General features: G+C 42.1%; 1 protein-coding gene across 1 annotated transcript in view; it reads left to right on the plus strand.

Annotated features, from left to right (window-relative positions):
* Window positions 1-1,721: 1,721 nt before the first annotated feature.
* The window catches only part of gfra4b (GDNF family receptor alpha 4b), a 29,439-nt gene continuing 3,541 nt past the window's right edge, over window positions 1,722-27,619 (plus strand). Inside the window, exons 1-6 of the mRNA XM_083685893.1 lie at window positions 1,722-1,852; window positions 21,964-22,239; window positions 22,554-22,634; window positions 23,753-24,095; window positions 24,902-25,011; window positions 26,004-26,138. Coding sequence (XP_083542019.1) covers window positions 1,810-1,852; window positions 21,964-22,239; window positions 22,554-22,634; window positions 23,753-24,095; window positions 24,902-25,011; window positions 26,004-26,138 — 988 coding nt within the window. The 5' untranslated portion in view covers window positions 1,722-1,809. The remainder of the gene's footprint in view (window positions 1,853-21,963; window positions 22,240-22,553; window positions 22,635-23,752; window positions 24,096-24,901; window positions 25,012-26,003; window positions 26,139-27,619) is intronic.

Below are 27,619 nucleotides of genomic sequence, written 5' to 3' on the forward strand. Positions count from 1 at the left end.
GTTTCAAATGCTATAAGCTTATTAAGGAGTAAACTTAACAAACTTTAGAAGCACATGGGTGTTTTACAATTAGTGAATCTTCTGACTGAATGTTGAAACAGCCAAACACTCAAAAGTCACCCACTGTTATCTAATTGCACTATGAAATTTGAATTGATTGTTTTTGCTCAAGTGAACCATTCAAATGAAGTTGAGGAAACCATGAATTGCATGAAATCAGCAGGACACCACCTAGCTAAAATGGCTCTACAGAATGAATTCTCCATTTCTTTTTTAGTAAACAGCTGGATGATCCTCCTGGACCTGTGGGCAGCCTGTAACACACTGAGCCAACATGGCTACTGACTACTGGTTATCTGCCCCCTGCCAGCTCTGTTTGTATAGATCATCTGGAAACTCAATTGGACGTCACCATTTTGGAGACACCAAAGGGTGGATAAACAAACCCCAAATGCACACCCTGGACATCATTACTGTCTTCTCAGTCTGAATTGGGTTCTGGGCCATAAAATCCACAGAAACTTGACTCTCAGCACTAGCCAATATGGAATGAAAGTGATGGACTGACTCCTTCTATCTTTGCTTGGTGTTCAATTGGCAAAGTGACTTAAATCGGTACATCAGAAATACAGAACACAAGCCCTCACAGAACAACTAGGTCAAGGTTCTAGACCCTCTATCCTATTATCAGGTTGATGACATTTCTATCTGGCCAAAATACACCCTTCCTTGTTATGTGCATGTATTTCCCCTCTATCATTTATTTTACTATCTGGTTTATTGTCTAATTTCAAAGCTTTATTGTTTATTTGCAGCTTATAGTTCATTTTAATATTTTAAATGTACAAAGGTTGGTTTAAGACAGAAGTTGATTTAACACTTTAACTGATTACACATTAATACCCTCTTTTTTAATTCTATTCTATTTCGCTTAATCACTGCTGCTTAGTGTTGTGTATCTTTGATATGTATTTTTAATGAAAGTGAAACTGTTGTAAGATCTGAAACAGTCTAGGTCAGTCAATGAGATATACAATACAGTACAGTTGACTCTAAACTAGGCGACAGCATTAGATAACCCCATCGCCTTTTCTGTTAGAAATCAGTTGAGTACTATGCGATCCAGAAACCTTGGACACACAGTGCCAGAAAGTAAAGACGTGCTGCAGTAAATGGGAGTTAATTAACAGGCTACCAGACCTACAATAGCTGATCGAGCGGAGGCTTTGCGATTCTGCGTAGTGCGTAATTCTACTCAAACGATGGCTGTCGTTGCACTGTCCCTAACATTAACCCATGACACCCAACACTTTCACTCTCGATCTAGACCGTTCTACACCCTCTCTCTTCCTCGCACACTCCCCCTTCCCTCCCCTCCCCTCTCCCCATCCCCTCCCTCCGCTCACCTACGTCTCTCCAGCAGTTTTAGTCCATCCAGGCACACTCAGCTACTCTCTGACGGCACATGCATTTGCAGAGACTTGCGAGAGGAACCGCGGTGGGCAATCACACACTCACACATTGGATAATTCACTTTAGTTACATACATTATAACGTTATTTTATGCAAACGCCCGTAATCGTTTCGTTTGTGTGACCACAATGATCACTTTTTTTTCTAACTTATGAAATTCTGAAATATTATTGAGTAGTGAAAAAAGAAAGGATTCCACATGGCCATCAATCTTTTTGTGACAGTGTTTACATTGAACATGTACAAGAGGATTTATTTTAGTGTAGTTTCAGAGGTGCATGTGTAGTGGTGAGTTACCTGGAATTGTCTAAACCGAATTTCACATTGAAAATCAAGATGGATCTTTGGGGAGTTTACCTGTTTCAACTCGTCTTTTTTGGTGAGTAACGGATTTATTTTCAACCTCTTTGCTGTCATTAAGAGACGTTAATTGGATGTAGATGGACTGCATGTTGGATATACCACATATAGTCATATTGGGATGCAGAAACCCAAGACATTTTCATTTCTGCAACCTGTTCACTTCAACCCTCAGTATTTGCCACTCAAGGAGAAAAATAATGGAACGAATGAACGGACAACAAGTAAAGTCAAATAAAGTCAGTTACATCTACCGCTGTATATTTATGCGTTTACGATCAGCATTATTTAAATCAACACACATCTTCTGGTTAAAATGAGGTGCTGAAGGAAATGTAGTTGTCTTGTCGGAGAGTGTGATTAATTTTCGATATGATTTATTTTACATAGTGAAATCTTAATATAATGTTGAAAATATTGTGTGCTAATTAATTACCCATACATGGACATGTATGCGGGGGTTGCAAATAATATTTGAGACGAGAGAGAGAGAGATTGACAGAGAGAGAGAGAGAGAGAGAGAGAGACAGCGTTATTGTGAGCATGTGCAAACTAAGGTACATTTCCCTTGTGCTGATATTCACCATACTGTAAGTAACCTACTAGTAGCGCATTATGCAATTATGAAACAAGCACTACTGGACATCCAATCATCCTGTCATGTAAATTGCTATTGACTTAGTCAACAAGCCTACTGTACCCTCAAGTGCTATAGTGATATTTTCACTGTTTTTAGATGCAAGCTTTGTTTATACTAAACAATGTGTGACCTGTATTGCCCCATATGCATCATCTCAGTCCATTTCACGCAGGCACCTGGGTGGGTTTGCCATTGTTGCTGAATGACAGCAAACACTCTCTGTGTGATTGGATGGAGCAGCTATTGATTTTGTGCCTCCGAGGCACGCAAGGGAGAGGGGACAGTTGTGAGTTGCAGGCTATCAATATCTGTTAGTCGAGAGAGCGCCGACACATGTTAATCCTGACCTTGTTACAGGCGGGGTAATACCATTATGATTATTGACATGGCCATTACACCAGAGTTGATCATTCCCATTTCAATTGGCCCAAGCCTCCCAGCTCATCAACAGTGTACAGCAGCATGTATTTGCACTAGCCTGCCTCAGTGCTGATATTCAATTTGACAACCCCTGGACCGTCTTCATTAGCAGAATGAGGGGTTGCAGGTGAAAAGGCATGATGAATAGAAATGAAGGCAGTACAGAAATGATTAATAGAAATGAAGGCAGTACAGAAATGATTAATAGAAATGAAGGCAGTACAGAAATGCATTAAGAATCACAACATAGTAGAAATTCCGTGCCCCTCTATCAGTGTTCACCCATTTAATTGGTACAAGACTGGAGGTCTGTCGAAGTCTTGATTTACCCGTACAGCACAGGGACAAATCCCAACTGTCACTTCACCTCAACAGCAGTGTAATGGAACAATGCTGATGTTTGAGTCTTTCATTCCCAACTTAACTGGCAGTAGTTTAGGTGTTTTAGTCGAGACTTGTTTTTGGAGATAATTCCGGTCTGTGTTGAGCCACCTGTTCTGGCTAATGATCATAGGGAACATTTCAATACATCAGGAAACTGATGGTGTCGTGTTGAGTATACAAGTATGATGCATATGCTCTACACGGTCTACTGAAGAGGCAGTGGGGATGATATGGACTGACATTCGACTCACATTACCTATCTCAAGCTATGAGAGCAGACTAGATCATAGTGCAATATCTCCAACACTGGGGATTCAAAATAACTCTTTTTTTTCTAGATTGCTCATCATGGGTGCAATTAAATGGCACATCAGAAACATTGGGGTTTGAGATGGAACTACTGACCATTTTTAGGAAACACAGGTGGGTATTTGGATCATTTAAAATTCCTGTTGTCGTGGAGATGATTTGGAATCATACTCTGGTGAGGAGATTGCCCTGCCTGAGACATGGGAACCCATGTGTTGCCCTCTGATCTTGACAATGTCCGTCCTCTTGGTCAAATGGTAGATGCTTGCATCTACTATGAGGGAGACCAGGGTTTGAATCAGCAGCAGAATATCAGAATATATTGGATCAACACAGCTCAAATGCTCTCAGTTTGCCAGATACATACAATATATATTGATTTATATGTAAGATATCATATCTAACAACTTTGGAGTGGAGGTTAATTGACTGTAAACCATAACATGATTGCTTATCAAGGCTCGCTGATTAGTAGGGATAGAACAGTAGCTCTCTACCTCTAGCTCTTGAGATACGTGTTGAGACACTGTACTGTATGTAGTACAAAAGGGATGATGATGGTCTTACATCCAGGGTCTGGGGTCCTGACTCTACAGGCTACATCTTGACTGTCCCTCCTAAAGACCTCTTCATCCCCACTACCCCCCTGTACAAGTTTCTCTACTGTAAATAAAATTAAAAAAAAATGTGACTGCCAATAGCCCCTGGTCCTAGCATAGATTAGTTTTTTTCTTATGGTGACTGATGGATAGATGATTCACTTACTTAGACAAATGTATTTGTTCTAACTCGCTTTGGATAAAGGCGTCTGCTAAATGACATACATGTAAATGTAAATGTCCTGAGGAAGTCATTCATCTCCAGGATGGACAGATACTGCATTCAGATGAGTTGCTCTGTCTGAATAACCACAGGGTTCACCCCTATGAGAAAGGGGAAGGCTAGGGAGCCAGGAGGAGAGACAGTTATAGTCCAAGCACTGATCTTATCTGCCTGATGTATGTGCTCAAAGGTCCACTCTGACAGATCCATATGAGTGCACAAAAATATAGAGAATTAATGTGATTGTAGCACTGCAGAATTCCTTGTTTCTTTAATAATTATTTCCCCCTACGTGTTGTTGAAACTGTGAGGTACATCACAGTCAGCTCACGGCCATTTAATCTCAAGGAGCAGGTCCAACTGTAGTGCAAGTGATTGCATTGAATATTAATGGTTCATACTGAATGGGTAACAAATGATCTCTGATGGCATTGAGGTCAGGAACCATTTCAGTGAGGAAGTGAGTGATAGATACTCCCACAGACGTTTCTGAATTGGTAGGGATTAATTTAAAAGCGGATCATTTGGTGTAATGCTGGCTTAGCCATGTTACATTAAAACCTTTTGGTGAGAAAAAATATAGGCGCATTGCTGGGTCATTGTCTAAATTACCCCTTTTACAATATGTAGCCAAAACATATTCGCACACTTTCCAAGTCAGACACTCAGTAAACCGAAATGCAGATAGAGATATAATCATTTCCACTGTAAAGTAGTCAGTGGTTCCCTGCTGTTCTCTGATACTGGAATGTTTGATTTAAAGGTTTCAATAGTGTGGGACATGACCAGTGTCTTTAATGGAGATAGATAAGCCACAGCCAAGCATGCTATCACCAGGCATATTGGCTGTGCTCTTGGAAGGGATATTGTCATGAATTTCATTTGAAGCAGGTATTACTCATGATCCGATACTGTATCAGCTCGAGTGTTTCCTTGTGTGGGCAAAATGGTCATTACAATCCTATTAGATGCTCAGATCATTGCTGAGGAGAGAAACATTATTATTTTGGTTATTATTGTGTGTGACCTGGTTGCCCTCTGGTGACTAGACATTGATTGGTAGGCAATACTGAGAGAGAGAAAAAGATCAGGCATATAATATATCAACTTATCTTTGCATTATAAAATATTGGATTTTTAAAAAAAATTATGATACCTATTAGATAATTAACAACATGATTGTCACACAGGAAATTATGGTCACATCCCTCTCTCTCTCTCTCTCTCTCTCTCGCTCTCTCTCTCTCTCTGTCTCTCTGTCTGTCTCTCTCTCTCTCTCTCTCTCTCTCTCTCTCTTTCTCTCTCTCTCTCTCTCTCTCTTTCTCTCTCTCTCTCTCTTTCTCTCTCTCTCTCTCTCTCTCTCTCTCTGTCTCTCTCTCTCTCTCTGACATTTACAGCCATTTTCTATTTTAGTTTTAGTTTCCTACAAGTACTCTGGCATTACATGTATCCACATAGACCCTTCCATTGTTGTTGGATTAGACCATGACGTTCTTACTGCTAGAGCTGGGAACTGGCCGTACTGACGACAGAACCGCCACCGCATTCCCTACCTGTAGGACGCCTCTTTTCCTTAGTCATCGTCTGGGCCTTTAAAACGTTCTTTCTCTTCAGTTGTAGATGCTTAAAACCCTGCTGGTGAACTGGCACTTCATCCATTCTAATGTCAGTCAGTTTGATGGCTTTGACCTTTCATTCTGACATAATTCAATACTTGTGTAATCATCTGCCTACAATATTAAACCATAATAGCTCAATAGCTCATAATAGCTCAAAACACTTATGTAAGGAGCTAGAAAGCTAGTCACAGTTGAAAACTCCCAAGGTCCTCAGCCAGGATTAATATTTGTGGCAGGTCAATTGAAAGGGGCTGTTGATCACACTATTGAAAATGAGAGGCTGGGACCGAAACAGTCATTTATAAAAGTAAAAGTAGGGCTCTTCGGTACAGGGCTAAAAGCTGTGCCTTCCACTTGTGCCAGGCCTGTTAAGAAATTCAGGAGATGGCTGTGGGGTTATAGACATACAAGGGCCAAGCAGAGGCTCATTAGCTCTGAGTCTGTCTGCGGTTATCCAGAGAGAAAGCCTGTTCCAGACAGGTAGACACAGCCCCTTTGTGACACAACTTCAAATGGAGGGCTTAAGTTTCTTCTTCCAAATAGCTACCCTGCTTCAGACTGTGTTTCTAAGACAGAGCTAAATATATGGGGATGACAAGAGGGTTTAGTAAAGATAGATTTGTTTCAGAGAGAACAGCTGACAAAGATCCAAGGACATATTTTTCTAATAGATAGATAAATAGATAGATAGAAACTTTATTTATCCCAGGGGGAAATTCAGGTTCCAAGTAGCGTACAGACGTAATGTTTCTCCATCTTTATTTTGGGTAATGTAGGCTTCGCAATATATTTTCTCTGCACATAAAACAGAAAATGTAGTCTTTGAGTAAGAATGAGGAACTCATTATTACTCAGTATGTCATCTGTGATGGGTTGTGTCTCCCACACAGGCTTGACATCAGCAGTTGGTTTACCTGCGTCAATCAGAGACAGCCAGGGCTGTAGTCCACTAGTGATGCTCAGGGAAATAATCCCACTGGATTAAATGTACAGTGTGAAGTTACATCCTTAAAATGCTTTTGCACTTTTGCAATTTCTATTGGGATAAATGTGGACACATTTGTTAACTAATGTTTGTCTAGTGGAGTTATTTTTGTTTGTGTTTACCTTTGAGACTTCTCCCACATCAATAAACATGAGTGATACTGTTGTTGTGGCATCTTTAGAAAGAAATGCTAGTGTCCACCAGATATCCCTCTCATCTTTATTTCCGGGCAAATAAAAATGAGAGCTGACAGTCCTCATTGCTTTTTCATCCATTGTTCAGTCCCTCAAATTTAAGAAATGTGAGCCAAAGAAACTGAGGGGAACTGGGGGAAGAATACACAAAATGCATAATTGAAAACCTGAGTGAGCCTGGGAGAGAGCTCTGAGAACACACCGGTGGAGGAGCCATGATGAATGCAGCTGTCTAATTTCATTGTGGTCGCAACACAGTCTTTATGACAGGCAGGATGAATGAGCTCCACTAACTAAAGAGGTTTTATATCCACATGCTATGCATGTATTATTTGCTTTATTATTATTATTATTTTATGAAACATAAATGTGGCCTCAATCTCCATGGCATTTAATTACTATGGGCTGTTATTATGTTTGCCTACATGCACAGGAAAGTGAATTGCACTCCAATTTAGCAACCAAATAAAATAATGTCTTATCATCACGAGGCACAGTCCAAACTATATATAAGTCAAGCCAGGCACCAAATTGTTTTCACTGAAATTAAATTAAACTAACTTCAGTAATCAAATCAATGAATGAAATTATTCTGGTTGCCTCATTGTGGTTTATAAAAAAAGAAAAAACTTACTGGAAATAGTTGTTTCCAAATCATGATACATTTGATCACTACCGTCTGTACCAAGAAACCTGAGCTAATTGATGGACCACAGCCCAAAATACAGAAAATTACGCTATGGTAACAAGAATCAGATAGATATACTGGCAATCCCTTTGACCTCACAGGCCAAGTGGCCTCCCTCCGGCCACTCAGCAAGAATCCCCTGTCATTGGACACCAACTCTGACACTGGAAATGCTGCATAACCTTGTAATGCGGATATGACAGAGGCTGGAGTGGAGTGGTCAGTTGCGTGCTGCTGATTCCTCCAGTGTTCCAGGAAAGGAAACAAACCATTACCAAGGCAGCAGACAGAAGCAGCTGGAGGGCACCTGTCTGCAGCGGATTTACAACATCTGCTCTACGCAGGAGAGCCTGCCTCCTCCACTCACCTCTCCCCGCTCTCCACTCCCTGCTCTCCGCTTCGTGATTAATTACCCCAGACAGAGGGAAAAGAGGAAGCAAAACAGTGATTGCAAATCCCTCTATGCGCAGAACAACTTCTTCTTATGTGCCATCAGCGAACACTGTGATGTGTCCAGTTTGGTGTTATTTTCACAAAATGGGGGTTTTAACAGTTCTGGTCTTTGTTTGGGTTAGGGATTGTTTGGCAGGGTCATGCAGAAAAGACCGGATTAACGACAGAAACTCCACAGCAGCACCACTGCAACGGGCTCGAACCAGGATTTTGAACATGTTCACACAAAGAGGCTAAGCTTAAACTTTCCCCCAGAGACCACCAGGGCGTGCACCCTCTCGGTCAGCAAATGGACATGACATTGATGCCCTGCGTTGCCTCGGCCACCTCATTAGTGGGTAGTGTGTGAGATTGTAACACGCTGCCTGTCAGGTTGGTCTCTGAAAGGCTCTGCCTCTTTCATCAATCCACAACCCACAGCCCGAATCCAGCCCTGCTCTGCCTTTCCCTGGCTTGCCGGGCATTAATTCATTGGATTGGAAGAATGTCACTCAGCATTTGACACATGATTGGCATGATTGGCGGCTGAGAACTGAGGCCTTTCTGCCAGTGACCCGCCCCCGGGAGGAGAAAACTCTATATTGGGCCAGTTGACTCTCTCTCCCCTCTCAGAGTCAGGGGGGATTTAGCACTGATTTTGTGTTAGGCAGCCAAATGAAGCAGATCTTACAGGAATTAACTTTTTTGATGGCTTTGCCGATATTGACAATTACATGTCTGGCACGGAGAAGGTATGATGACGGTGATACCGGTGGCCTGTTTTTCCAGTGTTAGCTCAGGCATGGTATCCAGAACGCTGCGGCCCGTTTGGTGATCAATCTCCCCAAATTCTCTTGTGTCGCCCCCCTCCTCCGCACCCTTCACTGGCTCCCAGTAGCAGCTTGCATCAGATTCAAGACCGTGATACCCGCCTACAGGGGGGCAATAAGGGGAACAGCCCCTCCCTATCTGTATACATTGGTCAGTCCCAAAACCCCAGCCTGATCAATCCGTTCTTCCACCTCTGCTGGCCGTTTGGCACCAACATCTCTACGAGGACGTAGTGGTCACTCTGCTCAGTCACGGCTCTTCTCTGTTTTGGCGCCCCCAGTGGTGGAATGAACTTCCCACCACCGTCAGAATGTTCTGCCGTAGACTAAAGACCCATCTCCAGACTACATCTGGGCTACTCCTCCTCAGACCTCTCCACCCCCAACAACTTGTTTTCTTTCTTTCTCTAGCACGATGGCATTTGTTCTTATCGATGGTTTTACTTACGATGACTGACTGACAAATGTACTTATTTTAAACCGCTTCGTATCAAAGCATCTGCTTAAATGACTTAAATGTAAACATGCTATTCCAAAACAGTACAATAAGTCTGTTGATGCATAGTCTTAATAAGACGGCAACTGTGGAAAGAGACTGGCTGATTTAGTCAATACACATCATCTGATCTAATGTGAAAATGATATCTAATTTGCACAATAAAGAAGTCAGCCTGTCTGACCTACTCTAAATGAGTGAGGCCTGAAATAAGATTCCATATACCGTGTGTGATGCCTTAAAGGCAGTATGACTGTGAAAGTCTGTCACCCACTGAGTTAGATCTGATAACATTGCAGGCCTTAGCCCAGATCTCATGCGGGGAGAAGCCTTTGCCAAACCATCCTTTCATCAGCCTCGCAAAAAACAGGCAGTGGAAACTACAAGAGAGCCTAAAGTTTTTGGCAGCTTTGTTATTTCTTCTTGGTGGTTGATCCATTGCCCTGCAGATTCCGTAGCCTGCATCATAATGAGCCTGCACTTGATATTTCATGCATCATCACACCCACCCACACCCACACCCACACCCACACCCACACACACACACACACACACACACACACACACACACACACACACACACACACACACACACACACACACACACACACACACACACACCCTGGGAAAAGAGGGCAGTGTCTGAACAAAACACGTGGTGGTGGTGGTGGACTCGGAAAACAAGCTGCTGCTTGAGATTACTGTTCAGTACCTGTCTGAGTACTCTTGAACATGCCCTTCCAACCTGGAGGAGAAACACCTGTTTGAGGTCACAGAGACAACATATTATACTGTACGGTGGAGCTGTGCAAAACAAAACAATAGGTTGCGTGAATTTTGGTTAATGGTGACCAGCCCTATAGACAGGTGTGAGAAAACGTTATGCAGTGTTGTTCAACCTGAGAGAACAAACTATCAAGTCTCTTGCAGCATAACGGAGCTTCCTAAATACAAGCTGGGAGGTGTCCACAGGCATTATACATACATCATTATTTCATGCAAAATCATTCTTTTGCTTTTACACAACGGTATCCACTCTGTACTGTCACGCCGTTGAGATTCAATGATAGTGGGACTTGTTTAGATTCAGCTCTCAGCTTTAACAGATTAACAGATTTCTATTGCACTTTTTCTAGCATTAGATATTATTTCTGTGGTTAATTCACACTAAAGACTGTTCATCCTTGAGCATTAAGAAACAAGCAACAAGTAAAAACATAAAGACATAAACATTATTTAAATTCAACAGTACGGTCTGATTAGTATCATTACTTCAAGTTAGTATTCCCAAATACATTCATGTTTAAACAGATGACGCGACAGAGAGTCCTTGAAAAGGCAGCAGAGGCCTCGGGTCTACGAGCTGGCCCTGAAACGCCTGTATTCAGGGACCAAGGGAGATGTGTGAAAGCAATCTATGTGATTATCATAAAAATAGTAATATAAAGGGCAATGAAATTACACCAACTAACCTGTCTGCTGCAATACTGAAAACGATTTTACACTGTAGGTTTCATCTGATAAGACTACATTTCCATTAAATTGTATATACTTTCTTCTGACTCTTATCCACCACTTTGGATTTGAGATATGATATGTTTTGATTTATCTGAATGGGACTAAAAGTGTAGTGGACCAGGTAGAACAGCCTGACAGAATATCAAGAATTACTGGGTATGCCTCATAATAATGTGCTCTCCCTCTTGTACACATCTCTCTCCCGTTCTCTCTCTCCCTCTCCCGTTCTCTCTCACACAAACTCACACACTCTGAAAACACAGAAAAACGGTAACGTTAATTAAGGCAATTAATCACAACGGGATCACAATGGGGCAGTGAGGAGTTGAGGCTTGTTGTGAGAGTGATGCCGTTTGATGTTTCAGTACAGTTTCAGAAGCACTATTCATTTAACTGTCATATTCTGGGCAACCACAAAGCTCGCTGTTTTCATTAGGTAATTCTGGAATACACAGTGTATAATTAGTCTGCCAATGAATGTTTGCAGATGTCACCACAGCCTTTACAGAAACACGGTGAAAGAATGTGTACAACCACTTATCCACTTATTGTAAACCACACACAGTTATGTTTTGCTGTAATATTAGCTGTCCACCGTGCACTTTAGTACATGGAAAACAAGAAGTTGGGGAGAGCAGAAATTAATAAGATGGTTGTTATGTTTTTATGTTAATAAAGGTGAATTTTCTATTGTTGGTAATTCCACAAACTGTTCTGCAAACATCTATAACTATAATTGGTCTATGTCATAAGAATGCTTCTTAGCTAAATCGATGTTTGTGTTTACAACAGAAAATAAAGAAGCTGTGGAATTAAAATTAAAATCAATCTAGAGCCAGAAGATGAGAAAAAAAGATCTCTGTTCTCCTTTATGCTTGAATAGTTATTTTTCAACTACAAAAATAGAACAATCCATCTATCAAGTAAATAGAACAATCCAACAATCCAAAAATAGAACAATCCATCTATCAATCTATCAAGTAAACAATGATGAAAAATGCAGATTATCTTTTCCATATCATAAACATGTAAATGATGATGCTTAAAAGGAAATGATCCTGAAACTATCGTCGTTAGGTTTTCATATTTTGACAAAACGCGCAGAAATAATATGATAATTATCTTTCATTACACAGAGTAGCAGTAACTCAATGGCTGTCTGAAACGCAGGGTGTCCAGGTGGTCCCTGTCACACCCCTGCATTATGAATCACTTTTATGTTACGGTAATGAAGAGAGGAGAAAGTTTAGGTTGTACTCTCTTCCTGCCATAACTCCAGTTCATGAGACATGGTCTCCCAGCATCTGACTGTTAATTTGTCATGTCAGTTTCTTTTACAAAATTGGATTACTGCCCCTGAATGAGATTATGTTTTTTTTTTGGTCATATAACCTTAAAATCAGCCTTTATTTATTCTTTTGCACCACCTTTTGATATGTCTCGCACATTAAATATTCAGTGTATATATTCATATTTGGTGTACCAACTCTATTGATTGACTGAATTTCTTGAAGGAGTTCAGAGCGTTTTTACTAAATCATGAGTCAAGAAAATTGGCACCACACTTTAGATTACATTTCGATCTAAAAAAGCTCAAAAATGTATCTTAAAAATGATTATGTATTGACTGTGTAGCTGTATTTTCCTCTGATCTTGATGCTGAAGTTCCATTGGCCTGTGTGATCCCGACTTGACCTTTCGGTGGAGCTTCTACTGCAGTGGATCATTGGAGAGCCTCTGGAACGTGTGTAATTGAACCACTACAGACCAGGATTTGCTCTGCGTCCCCCCCCATAGTTCCCAGAGGGCCCTAGTGATGGACATCTCTTCCAGTATGCCCTCCGCTGCATGACCTCAGTGAGGAGGGGGGGGGGGGGGTGGGGCGGGTGGTTGTGTAATTATACAAACAACACAAAAGGACACAAAATCAAAACATATGGAAAGCAAGGATGCTTTGCGTGAAGGAAGCAAGCCGCTACAGGCTGTCCGAGCACAGATTGAACCAGATTCACTTCAGTTTGTCTCACCTCAATTAAAACCCCAGAACCATCAAGCCCCATAGAGGAATAGTATTGTGATGGTCTCTCGCTTTATTACCTCAAAACACAGAGCATTAAGGAAATTGCCTTGTTGCACCTTTTTATCTAAATTAACACAAGTAGAGGCAGTCAATTGAAAAGCCTCAAGATTAATGCGCGCGGCTCTCTCATTATGCCTGCCACATTCTAATACCTTGCACTGAGCTCCGTGGCCTTTACCCAGCATGCAGTGCAGCTGGGGCGCCACATAGAGCTGTGGCGGCTCCCTTAGTTAACAGTCTCTTCAGTCAGAGTGGTCATCATTCATGCCGGTGGAATAATTAATTAGCATGTCTGACTCCTCCACCCCCCCCCACTGCGAGGGCGCTGGAGTGACAGCCACAGCTGGCGACCGTGATGGTTCTGCCACATCATCGCAGGCCCCTGCCATCAGGTTACCTCTCCATCACAACGCACACTGAGGCAACCACAGTTCAGATTATTCCCTTGGTTTTTTAAAATAGACTCAAGACTATAAAGGAGCATCTAAAACATCAAGAGAGACATGGTCATGATTACCACAGCTCTTGATGTCTTTACTGTGTGTTGTAAATATGTATATTCACTATATTGTCGATGCAAATACTGTTTTGAGGGCTTTTGGAAGATTAGCTGGATAGTGGGCTAAAAGAGATCCTAATCAACAAACAAACATATTCTCTTAAATCGCAACTCACAAAGGATGAAAGGGAGCAATCTACCGATCTAGCTTGACTGGTATTAGATCAAATCTAGACGTACTGTATACACCTGTAGAACATACTATCAATCATTGGTTTTGAAGACCAATTAGAGATGCATGTACCTCTGAAGTGGCAAATCATATTGGAGTCATTAATCATAACGGCACTTGCATATACACTAAGGAAACATGGGGGGCCTTGTTATAAATGTTGTTATAAACTTGTTATAAATGTGGATGTTAATTGGCTCCTTACTGAATAAAACATTTTGAGCTTGCATTAGTTCTTCTGCTGCAGTGTCTATGCTCCGGGCTCGAGGCAGTTAGTACTTTCACATAGAGAGAAATAGATGAGTCACCCTCTCACCCTCACGAGGCGAAGGACGATATGCTGATAAGTTAATTGCAACCATTACAAACCGATAGACCACGCTGTTATAATGTCAGCGTCCCTCGTCCGGAGATAACGCGCCATTGTCGTGTGACATTGAGACTGAACTTGACAAGCCGTCACATTGCAGACTGCACACACAACTTTGATTCCATCAGGCTGTCCTCTTTATCACAGTCCACTTTATAAATCAGACAAAAAAAGGACAGATTTAATTATAATTTTTCCACAGCAGCGGAGTCTGCTGAAAATATTGTCTGTTTTGCATACTAAAAGAATGTCTCACATTCTCATTAGTGACAAGTTGCGTCTCCTCCTTCTATATAAATGTCAGCCGCTGTTTCCTCATAAGAGGGGAGTTGTCGTGTGAGTGGCTTACAGGTGGCAATTACAATTGTCCGGGATGTGACTGGAATACAGCCCTTTCAACAAATCAGCTGGTTATGAATACCAAATCAAGGGCCAATTCAGAGAGGATGTTGTTAGCCCTACACAGTAATACATTCTTTAATACCTCCTGATATGAAAATTAAAAATCAATCAGTCATATCTTTATTTGCCACTTTCTTCCTATTCTTTCCTCTTTTGCTTCAAATGTATGTATCTTGATTAATTGTTTGTATGAGGCTTCTTCTGATCGCCACCGGGAAGTCTGTGTAGGTACCGTTAGAATTGCAAATTCCACTCCGCTCCCTCCTTTGCATGGAAGGACTCTGCCCACTGCCCTTCTGTACCGTCTTCGACTACATAAACCATTGGGTCATGCCCCCTGCCTTGTCCTCCTGTCATCTCTCATATGCCTCAGATGGTGTAGATAAATGTTCACTGTCAGAGTCAAACCACCTACCTATTAGCCTGAATGTAAGCTTGTCACCCTTCCATGTATCAAATTGTCTGTCGCTAATTGTATATGGGAAGAGTGTGTCTACTCCGTGGGGACAGTATGGTCTCCCTTACAGGTCAATAAAACCAAACGTGCAGTGGTTTCTAGAGTTATCACCTCAGAAGACTGCGGTTTGTTGTTGTGCTTGTGTGTGTGTGTGTGTGTGTGTGTGTGTGTGTGTGTGTGTGCGTGTGTGTGTGTGTGTGCGCGCATGTGTGCCTAGCTATATTAGCCAGTGGCAGAACTGAGATCCTTTGGAAAAAAAGGGAAACTAGAGTTAAGGCTTCTGCACACTGATGTGCTCACATGCAAACATTCCTTCAGCCTTGCATGCAAAGGTAGAAATCGAAGAACAGGCTCATTGCAACGGTATGGAACACACGTGTTTGATACCGTTCCTCATTCCGTTCTATGCATTACAATGAGCCCGTCCTCTGATTTCTACCTCTACCAGCCTCCACTGGTTTACATGAATGATTCACGGGGTAACAGTGGTCTTGTGCATTCAAGGCTGGAGGAGGTTCCACCAGCCTCCACGGATGTAAACAGTCAGTATCTAGCCCTTAGATCCAGCTAACATGGACGCTCATTTGAAGCTCCACTTCCAGGCTGAATAATAACCACCACATATCTCTTGTGCATTCTGATATAATCTTTTGTTTACAATTTGCTCGCCAGGATTTCAAAGTGGCCCCTGAATTACAGGGGCCACTTGGGACTTGGTTTAGTAATTCATGGCAGGATGTACACTGCACTGTACAAGCAGTGCTGTTTGTTATGTGTCCTCGGTGGAGGCTGTTCAGAGGATGGGCTCATTGTAATGCATGGAATGGAATGAGGAATGGTATGAAACACACTTACCATTCCTTATTCCATTCCATGCATTACAATGAGCCCATCCTCTGATTTTTTACCTCCACCAGCCTCCCCTGTCTGTATTGTAGGACTTGAATGCCCTTTGGCAATGTTTTGTATACTCCCTGTGGGCCTTTCTGCGGGCTGTAGGTAATGGTTGGAGATGTAAAAGTAGTGTGTGTTCCAGCTTCACTTCCTATGGACAGAAACGTCCCATTTCAAATCGAAACATTTGATGCGGAGGAATTGGTTAGAGATAAAGGTGAAAGACTGTTTTCCAAGAGGTACACAGTTTGCATTTGTTCTTAAGATCTTATCATGGAGCAGCGTAAGATGTCAATTACAGGAATAAAGTGTTTACTGTTTAAATCTCCCTATCTCTCATTCTTCATCAGATACTGTATAGGTGTGTATGTGTCTGTGTGTGTGTGTGTGTGTGTGTGTGTGTGTGTGTGTGCGTGTGTGTGCGTGTGTGTGTGTGTGCGTGCGTGCGTGCGTGTGTATGTGTGCGTGCGTGTGTGTGTGTACATGCGTGTGGGTGAGTACGTGCGTGCGTGCGTGTGTGTGTCCCAAGCTGCCATCCTTCAAATGGGCCCATGATTTCAGACTACAGGACTAAATGGGCTACCATTGATGCTCAATTGCTTTGATTCATTCAGACATTCTTCATTCCTGGATGGCCTTTGTAGCAGATCATCCTGAAAGTCACACAGCGCCATTGAATGGGCTTTGTGTACAAGTGCATTTTTTACACATGACTAAGCAACATTACAGTTGACAAAGAGCTTTTTCTAAATGTGCTGTGTAATGCCACACGAGGACACAGTTCCCCTCTGAAAGTTGGTGCAAAAAAAGGTTAATTTGTCTTTGCTTTTGGGCACTGTGCAGCTGAAGCGTCAAAGAGATGTTTGATTGAACATGAAGATTGAAGCCGGCTGACATTACAAAAAGCAGTCTCGTTTCGCCAATAGCAGTCTATTTGCCTTTGATGTATTTAATTTATACTTTTGTGAAGTGCAATCCAAAAGTAACCCTAACCCTAAATCAGGAGACATAATGTACAAGAAACACCTCCCCCACCTACCCTCACATAATACACATAATATTACCTATTATTGGCTGGCAGCATTTTATAAACAAACTAGGTTCTGCATAGACATGGCCAGGGTCTGAAGTACAGTATCCAGGCTGCTTATTGCCATAATTGTCGATCTGGTGCTCAGGATTAGATGCTTTCTGCTCTTTAAAGTAGCAGGGCGTAAGTTTGTTGGAAATCTGCCACCTCTGCGCTGCGAAATTCAGTTTGAAGTTCCAAACAACAACATCCTCCCTAATAATAATATAACCCCCAAAATGGACTAGCACCGTGTCGGACATCAGCTGTAGTGTTTCTGTTGAAGCTGGTGAAGAGGCAGCTACCAGAGACAGAAAGGTGAAAATCGGGCCACTCCCCTAGAACACCCAATAACAACATGTTTGTATGCAAACTAAGTGTCAGGTAGAACATTCCATTTTAGAAAGCGTTTTTTTCCGAAACAAAACAGCGTTCATAAATGAAATATTTCTTTCAAGGGATCTCATTCCCTGATCACTACCGAATAAACATTACAACCATTCAGAATCATTTAGAAAGCTTGAATATTACATACTGGATCGTTCAAGGAATTCTGGGAAAGCTCAATAACTCTTGGATGACTCATCATTAGTCATCCCCAGCCCTGACATTTTTTTTTCAAAAAACTTTTTATTTTCATTTAGAGGAAAGCACTATTATTAAGAAGGTAATGTAAGCACCAGCAGGGATCAACAGAAAATGAGAACAAATCTGAAGTTAAAAGAAACTACTCCTGCTCCTGTAATCCATTTTGATTACACTTGATATAAAATGCAGCTATAAGAATTGTATATATATCAATGTAGTGAAAATATTTGTATTTTATCATTCCTTAGCATACATTAAATAGATATAGGACTAACAAACAGGAATTGGGCACAATGTATTTGAATTAGATCGTCGACAGTTATCTCATTGTAAATCAAGCTCAATAATTGTACATTTATAGGACTAAAACCAAGTTTGATAAGCATTAACTACACCAATACATTACCTTTCTAACAGCCTTACTTTACTGCCTTGTAGGTATATCGGAGCGAAAGTAACATTCCACCCAAGTTCATTAAGTTTCATTTTCCATTTTATCTCTTCTGAAGTGGGCCATTAAGTCAGTGCGTCTGGGTAACTGATCGGCTAATCTGTCTGTGATTTATGTGGCAGGGAAACGGAGGACTTAACCGCAGCTCGGAAAGGCATTGATTACTGACATGGTTAATTGGCTAAACCCACTGGTACATTGAGACAGGCTTATTGGAAATGTCAAATCAAGAGGCTCATTTGCATTCATGATGTATGGTGTCTATTCCAGCTTCTGCCCAGGCAGCACAAACTGACACACACACGCACGCACGCACACACACACTGCCGTAGAGGAAAAGGCTGGAAGCTCTGCCTCGAATCTGCAACTGACCATCTGTCCTTCCAAGGCCTTGGCTTCGCTCTGAGATTCACATGGGTTCTGCAGGCAACATTTCCTTGGTTTACCCAATGAGCTTAGCTGACTTTGGTTGAATAGAGGACAAGTGTTCATGCTGGGATTCACAGTCAATAGTCCTAGGTAGGGCTACTGTTAGAGGTACGGCTGCTGTGAGACAGAAAATGATAGAAAGGTGTTGACAATACCTGCCCATTTTAGATGTCCTTCATCGAACAGTGCAGTTTTGCTCCACACATATCTACAGTGATAAAAGGCAAGGAACAGTATGTTCAAATGGAACTTTTCTTACTTGGGAATGTAAGTGAAAAAGCAGAGGTGATGTTCAACAGAGTCATTGTTGTTCCTCCTGTTGTCTGATGACATTCTCTTCTCTTCTGTTCTGTTCTGTTCTGTTCTGTTCTGTTCTGTTCTGTTCTGCCTTTTACCACATTAACAAAACAGTAATATTTCTCATTTGAGAAGTTTAGCAGACTCAAACAAGCTAAAACCAACACGTGTACTGCAAAACACATGTTCTTATCATTGTACTAGCATGTCACATGGCCCCATATGTATGTAATCACAAACTATATGACATTTCAGAGTGTCCAATATCCCATGTCGATGTGTTTCAAAAGTAATGATCTACTATCTGTAACTGGAGGGCAACATCTCGATTTTCACGTTTCATTATGTTCACGCAAGATCGAGCATTTATTCACAGAATACAGTAGACACAGTATCTGTCATAAGTCTGTTGATGGCTCTCTATGTGCTAAGCGTAATAACCACTGAGATTATATAAAGCAATTACTATTTTTACTATATTTTTTTGTCATTTTTTTCAGTTGATTCCACTAACCAGCTCAATAATTTGATCACATCGTAGCTTTGCCTAGTCAGCATGAAGATCCCAGCTTCAGGAACATTTAGAAAGGCCTCAGATCCATTTGCATTGGCCATGTTCAACACACTGGAACAGTCCTAACCCTAAGGCCCCATTACAAGGCTCTCTGAGAAACAAGGCATTGCTCTTAACTTTAGACTAGAAATACAAATTAGAAGGCAGGGTATGAAAAGTTTTGTGATGAATTGCATTTGAAAATCTCATCAATATGCCTCAAAGCTGTGTAGATGGAAGAGAGAGAATGAGGAAGTACGATCTAAATAATGCATTGTCTCATCATGTTTGATTTGAGGAACGGCCTTGTATCAAATACAGTTATCTCCTCCGTGTCCTGCACAGATACTGTAGACACAGATCTAGAGCAACACTCGAATAAGAAATAAAAGTCTCAATTTACCAGCTGTCATGTCATGTCCACTCACCGAACACTTCATTAGGAACACTATACTAATACTGTGTAGGGCTTCCCTTTATTAGGAACACTATACTAATACTGGGTAGGGCCTCCCTTTATTAGGAACACTATACTAATACTGGGTAGGGCCTCCCTTTATTAGGAACACTATACTAATACTGGGTAGGGCCTCCCTTTGGTCTCAAAACAGCCTCAATTCTTGTACAAGATGTTGGAAACGTTCCTTTGAGATTCTTGTCCATGATGAGATGATTGCGTCACGCAATTTCTGCAGATTTTTTTTCTGCAGATTCAAGCTGTGAATCTACCACATCCCAAAGGTGTTCTATTGGATTCAGATCCGGTGACTGGGAAGGCCACTGAAGAACACTGAACTCATTGTCATGTTCATGAAACCAGTTTGAAACGACTTTTGCTTAGTGACATGGTGCATTATCATGCTGGAAGTAGCCAATAGAAGATGGTTAAATTGTGACCATGAAGGGATGTACATGGTCAGCAACAATACTCAAATAGGCTGTGGCATTCAAGCGATGATTGATTGGTATTAACAGGCCCAAAGTGTGCCAAGAAAACATTCCCCACACCATTACACCACCTCCACTATGAGAAGGTGTACAGGTGTTCCTAATAAAGTGTTCAGTGAGTGTAGATTGAAATACATAGCGAACCATAAAGGAAAATGGTGCAAACCCCTCATAGACAACAGATAAAGATCTACAGGACTGCTATGGACCAAAACCATCCAAATGCTTTGCACACATTTCACACAACAGGGCTGAACCGGACTGAGCCATGCTGAGCTGTACTAGGCTTACCTGGTACGTTTCCACCATAATTGCTGTACCAGTAATTGAAGGGACAATGTGAAAGTTTGAAAAATATCCGAGCCAGCACAGTATGGTTCGGGTCAGCCCTGTCGTGTGTCATTTAATTGGTCTTAGCCATAGAAAGCTAGGGATGGAGTAAAATAAAATGAATTCCTGAAAAGGGTTTTTACTTTAAAAAGACACAAAAGGAACATTGTGGATGATGTAGAAAAGTGGGAGCATTAGACTACCACTCTAACAATATATTCACAGATGCATATTCAGTGTTGGAGGATTTCAATAGAATAATGGAGCAATGGAGGAATACAAAAATGCAGCACTTGCATATCTCCTAGAGGTTAAGAATAATACATAAATGGGTTTTCTTGATTCATGCCGGAAGGCCTTTGTCACACAGCAGGGTTCCAGTGGTAGATGAGTGACAGGAAGCCTGAAGGTGTGGCTGTAGCACATACATATGTTAACAACAGATATCACAATAGAAAACTGTATGTTTTACATTATAATGAGTTTAGCCATGATTTAGTGGGCACCTGTACATACAGTACCAGTCAAAAGTTTGGACACAAACTTGCCAAGAGTGTGCAAAGCACGCTTGTTCACTACATAATTCCATATGTGTTCCTTCATAGTTTTGATGTCTTCAATATTAATCTACAATGTAGAAAATAATAAAAATAAAGAAAAACCATCGAATGAGAAGGTGTGTCCAAACTTTTGACTGGTACTGTACTTGTGAGTTATTTTGGATAGAAAGAGTTACCTGAAATAAACTGTTGCGCATATCAGTAACTTACTTTGACACTTGCTGTTGGTGAACCCCGGTGTTCCTCTGTGTGGTAGTTTCAGGTCAAGACCTCTCTTTCCCATATTCACAAAGCAAACTGTAATTGTCCTCATCTCCCTTTCTCTCCTTTATTTTCTCCCTCTCCCTCTCTCTCCTCTCCCCTCCCCTCTTGCCTTTCCTCATCCTCCTCTCTTCTCTATTCCTCCCCGCTCGCTCTCTCTCATCTCTTCTCTTCTTTTATCTTCCCCTTTCTTCTGTCTTCCCATCTCACCCTGAACCTTCTCACCTTCTTCTCCTCATTTCCCCCCTCCTCATATCCCCTCACTTCTCCTCTCCCCACCATTTCCCCCCTTCCCCACCTCCCTCCATCCTCCACCCCTCCCCCCCCCCTCCCCTCCCTCCCCCTCTCCACCTCTCCCCCTCACTCCCTCCAGCCCTACAGGAGGTCCTCTCTGCGGGCAGAGACTGCCTGGTAGCGGGGGACTCCTGCTCCAGTGACGACACCTGCAGCCCGCGACTGAGGACCCTGCGTCAGTGCGTGGCGGGCAACGGCAGCATGAAGCTGGGCCCCGGGGCCCGGAGCCAGTGTGCCAACGCGGTGTCGGCCCTGCTCTCCAGCCCCCTTCATGGCTGCCAGTGTAAACGAGGGATGAAGAAGGAGAAGAACTGCCTCAGCATCTACTGGAGCCTGCACCAGTCTGTTATACACGGTTAGCAGGCGTTTGTTTGGGTTGGATGAAGCAGGGCCAGGTCAGTTTATGTAAAACAGGAGGTGACAGTTATCTGACTGATACGGTTTGTTTATAATGCTCCGGTATCATTCAGGCGTCAGACAGTCAGTCACCTGTTCTCGTTGTGAAAAACTGTCCTCTGAGAGATGGAATAGTGGTAAATTAGCCTACAGGAGACACAGTAAACAAGGCCACTTACGAGTCCCAGTGAGACACTGTGTCATTACTGCGTCTTAACTATATCATTACTATGTTATTACAACGTCATTACAATGTGTAGTATCTCACCTTAGGCCTCAACCTGGTGGAGAGTTACCCGTACGAAGCTGTGGCAAGAGACTACGACTATGTCCGTCTGGCGTCCATCACGGCTGGTGAGTCCGCTGACTTTACTTTGATACTGTTTCACCTTTTGACCATGACCTGTATTGGAGAGAAACCATGTTCTCTCTCTTCCATCCCTGGAAGGGGGCCTACGGCACAGAGGACTCCACACAATGTATCCTCTAGGCATAGTTAAAAATTAATGCTTTTCCATGAGTCTGAACACAATTAGCCATATTCAAAATGAAATGTTTGTTTCCCAAGCCTTTAATTTACATATAATTTAACATCTAATTTTTCATGCCTTGCCTTGCCTTTAAAGCAGTAGCACTGCATAACTGTGAATATCTATCAATAGTAATTGCTTTATTTTTATATTTTAGATGTGCGCTACTTTTGGAAATGGATGTTTGTCTGACTTGTGTTTTGTTTTTGTTCATTCGTATCAGGACATTGATGTGTTTTGGAAATTCCTACTGTGGGCTGATGTTCCAGATGGGATGTGTAAAAACACCCAAATTACTGAACTCATACAACCCTTAAGCTTTTATATAAATCGTATTTGTTTGTTGTGCCTCTAAAGAGGTTCTTTGAAGAGACTGACAACCGCTTACTCGGCTCGACCCCTCACTATGGGACACACACACTGTGTACCTATTCGCTGAAGACCTATTTGCTTGCAGGTAGATAGCCCTGCCTACCCTCCTATATATGGGACCTTGCAAGCACGCCCATTTGATCCATTTCATTCTTCACTCGCGGACTGTCCGAAGAATACTATTCTCGTAGCTAGCTACAACTTAACTTAACTGTTCTACTGAGAATCCTATGATTCTCCTGGGGTGTTAGATTGTCTTTCCTTGAATCCTGTGGTTCAGCTCAACATTTAAAGCATTTAAATATCAACAAATTTGGTAAGCCAAGTTCGACGGTTTCAGTTCCTTACAGTAAAGCATTTATTTGAAATCGATGACAGAGCACTGTTATGGACTTTTGAACAAGCCTAGATTCACTCTTGTGTTATTTTCATTACAAATCCACTCCAAATTCTGACTCCCAAGTTCTGACCATTAATTTTTTTTAAACACGCATCCATCAGTCTAATCGTGATACTCTTTATCTGATAACTATGATCCATGACTCCTCCCACCCTCCCTGGCACCAACAGACTCTGAAGTCGGCATGACGACGGTGAACCGTTGCCTGGATGCGGCAAAGGCGTGTAACGTTGACGACCTGTGCCAGAAGCTTCGTACAGAGTATGTTTCCGCCTGCATCAAGCCCTCCAGGTCTGGCCTGTGCAACCGGGGCAGGTGCAACAAGGCCCTTCGCAGGTTCTTCGACCGTGTTCCTCCAGATTACACCCACGAGCTGCTGTTCTGCCCCTGTACGGACACGGCCTGCGCAGAGCGACGCAGGCAGACCATCGTACCAGGCTGCTCCTACGAAGGCTTGGACAAACCCAGTTGTCTCACGCAGAAGCGCATATGCAAGACGGACTACGTGTGCAGGTTAGTTTCACAGGAGAGAGGAGCTCCAGTACGTCAACATGCTGCAAACAAATTTGAGTAATGACCAACCTACTGTAAGACTTTCAGTTGGCAACTTTCTTGTAATGCACCAGCTCAACCCTACTAAGGTTTCAACCCTCCACAACTCAACCTTTAGCTAATAAGACCCAGGATGACCCACTGTCATCCCACTGGTAAGGCCTTTCCTGACCCCCCATTTGGGATAACAATGCTCTCAGTAATGTCCATGAAACCACACACAGCCATTCAATCACCAGAATGGCCCAATATTCCACCCCGAAGCTTTTTTTACCAGCACTGGTTATAACACCCCAGAGAGCCTGTAGGAATAACACATTAAATATTTAGCACAGATAAAACAGAAGATGGATCAGAGTTATCGCTCATTGCAATCTCTGGTCATGACCATTATTTCCACCGGCCCATTATGCTCAGGGGGCTGGACTAATGATCCTGGGTTCCTGGGGATGAAATACAACACTACACTGTTCCTCTCACTATCACACACACACACACACACACACACACACACACACACACACACACACACACACACACACACACACACACACACACACACACACACACACACACACACACACACACACACACACACACAGACACAGACACCCACACACTAGTGCAGCTCTAAATCCTTAGCATAGCCCCATAGAGATAGTGAAGTTGACCGGTGCACAACCATTATATAAAACACACTATCATTACCGTAATTGAAATGGGTGTCCAGAGCTGGCTAAACAGTGCTTGTTGTATTGCCTCTGTAGATCCCGACTGGCTCAGTTCCAGTATGACTGCCAGGCAGCTGAGTCGTCTGCCAACGGCTGCAAGCAGGGGAACTATGGAGCCTGTCTCCTCGCCTACACAGGCCTGATAGGTGAGTATACTGATGAGCAGAGGTACACTGGGAGAGAGAAAGACACTGATGGAGAGGGAGACGGAGAGGGAGACGGAGAGGGAGAGAGAGAGAGAGAGAGAGAGAGAGAGAGGGAGGGAGAGAGCAAAACAAGTCTGCCAACAGCTGCAAGTGACGGAACTACAGAGCCTGTCAACTCGCCTACACAGGACTGATTGGTGAGGAGAAAGAGAGAGAGAGAGAAAGAGAGAGACAGAGAGAGAGAGAGAGAAAGAGAGAGACAGAGAGAGAGAGAGAAAGAGAGAGACAGAGAGAGAGAGAGAGCAAATCTAATGGATATAGGAAAGACAGAGAGGGAATCAGAGAACAGGTAAAGAGTGAAAGAAAGTATTTATGTGTGAGGGGAAAATAAAGTTATGGTTTACAGAACAAATATATGAATATTGTTGAAGGTTTCAGACACAGCACATAACGAGCTCTCAACGCAGCTTCAGAAGCATAGAAGCTGTTATTACTCTTTGAGAAGTGTCTTTAATGAAATGCAGGCTTTGTTTTATGCACTTCTTCTCAAAGAAGAATCGCCGTCGTCTTTTCCATGCTCTCAAAATGGAGCACAAGGCGACCTAATGCATTTCAAGAGCCTCTGATGGTGCCCCTCAGCCCAAACAAACACTTGGCATTTTCACTAGTGCCTTGTATTTATTAAGCACTTGAAAACTCTCGGCTACTCCATTTCAAAACTTGAGAGAGGGCAACAGCTCATGAAAGAAATAAACCCCCCCCCCCCACTTCAAAACGTTTTCAAAATGAAATTTGACTCTGTAAAAACCAACAACAAAAAAGGAGGCAAGATGCCGCTTACTTCTTGAGCTCACCGCAGTGTATGAATGGCAAATATGACGGTCGTAAATGTTTTACTGTTAAACAACACCTCTCGCCACCACAACTCATGCGACGAACAGCCTGAGGGAGTTAATGTCTGACACTAAACTGATCACACGTTGTGTTTGCAGGTAGTTTGATAACCCCCAACTACGTGGATAATTCCACGTCGAGTGTGGCCCCGTGGTGCTCCTGTTCAGCCAGTGGGAATCAGAAGGAAGAGTGCTCCGAATTTCTGGAATACTTCTCCAATAATGCCTGTCTCAGTGAGTGGCTCTCAACGCATCAAGTCATCATGCACTGCTTGCGATTGTGTGTGTGTGTGTGTGTGTGTGTGTGTGTGTGTGTGTGTGTGTGTGTGTGTGTGTGTGTGTGTGCGTGCGTGCGTGTGTGTGTGTGTGTGTGTGTGTGTGTGTGAGTAATTGAAAATGTTCCCCTAACCCCTTTGTCAGACACACTCAAATGTATTGTACCATAGTCAATAGTACATTTTCTAGGTTGATTAAGGTACTCTTAGAAATAGAATTTTTCAAAGTAGCCACAATCCACTCATCTTGAATATACAGTGCCTTCGGAAAGTATTCAGACCCCTTCACCTTTTCCACATTCTGTTGTGTTATGGACTCAATTTAAATTTGCTCAAATGCAGAAATGTCACTCAACAAGTTGAATTGATGCCATCTGTGCGCAAGGATAATACTTCATGTGAGTTCAGAATTGATATATTTTATTTGTATAGTCTCTGGTTTGCATAGGAATCAGTTATACACTGTGTGGATTAGGCTGTAGCTACCGACTCAGCAAATTTCATAATTTCCTCTTGATCCTGACAAACTCCCCAGTCCCTGCCAGTGACAAACATACCCAGAACTTGATGCAGCTACCACTACTCTTCGCATGAGAGATGGTGTGGAAACTGCATTGCATGTGCTGGATTTTCACCAAACTTAATGCTTTGTAGTAAAACCAAATAAACACATTTCCAGCCACTTTCTTTGCTGTATCACTCGAATTCATTGTCGCAAACACAGTTATGGATGTGAGATTGATTATTTTCCATTAAGGGATTATTTTTGGTCATAGTACAGAGTGACTGAGATGATGTTATACAGAGTGTAATTGATTCCTATGCAAATTAGAGACCCTATAAAAACAAAGATATTAATTCCAAAATCAATTCCAAAAACTATTATCCTTGCATTAAGATGAGAATGAGAATGAGAAGACTCATTTGAGCAAATATTAAGAGTGTCATAGCAAAGTGTGAATACTTACAGTATGTAAATGAGGTATTTCTGTATTTCAATTTTAATACATATGCAGACATTTAAAAAAATGTGTTTTCGCTTTGTCATTACGGGGTGTTGTGTGTGGATTGATGCCAAATCGAATAATTTAATCCATTTTAAATTTTGTCTATAACACAACAAAATGTCAAAAAGTGAAGGAGTCTCAATGCTTTCCGAAGGCACTGTATGGCTTAGTTGTAGAGAGTAAAGCAAAGATTCATATGTAGAACTGGTATGCTTGATTTTCACTCTATTTGAGAAATGTTCCACCATCTAAAAAACAACACTTTGTCATCTCATTACAGTCATTAGTGTACAACAATAGTTTTGCAATCATTACAAAAAATCCTGCATTTGAATACAGCTACCATTGAATCACAAGGACAGAAATAAAATCATCTGATTGACTTAATTAACAGATATTTGTATACTCTCTGCCATCTTAAAAATCAGACAAG

The sequence above is a fragment of the Argentina silus genome (genome assembly GCF_951799395.1).
Source record: "Argentina silus genome assembly, chromosome: 15".
NCBI classification, from domain to species: domain Eukaryota; kingdom Metazoa; phylum Chordata; class Actinopteri; order Argentiniformes; family Argentinidae; genus Argentina; species Argentina silus.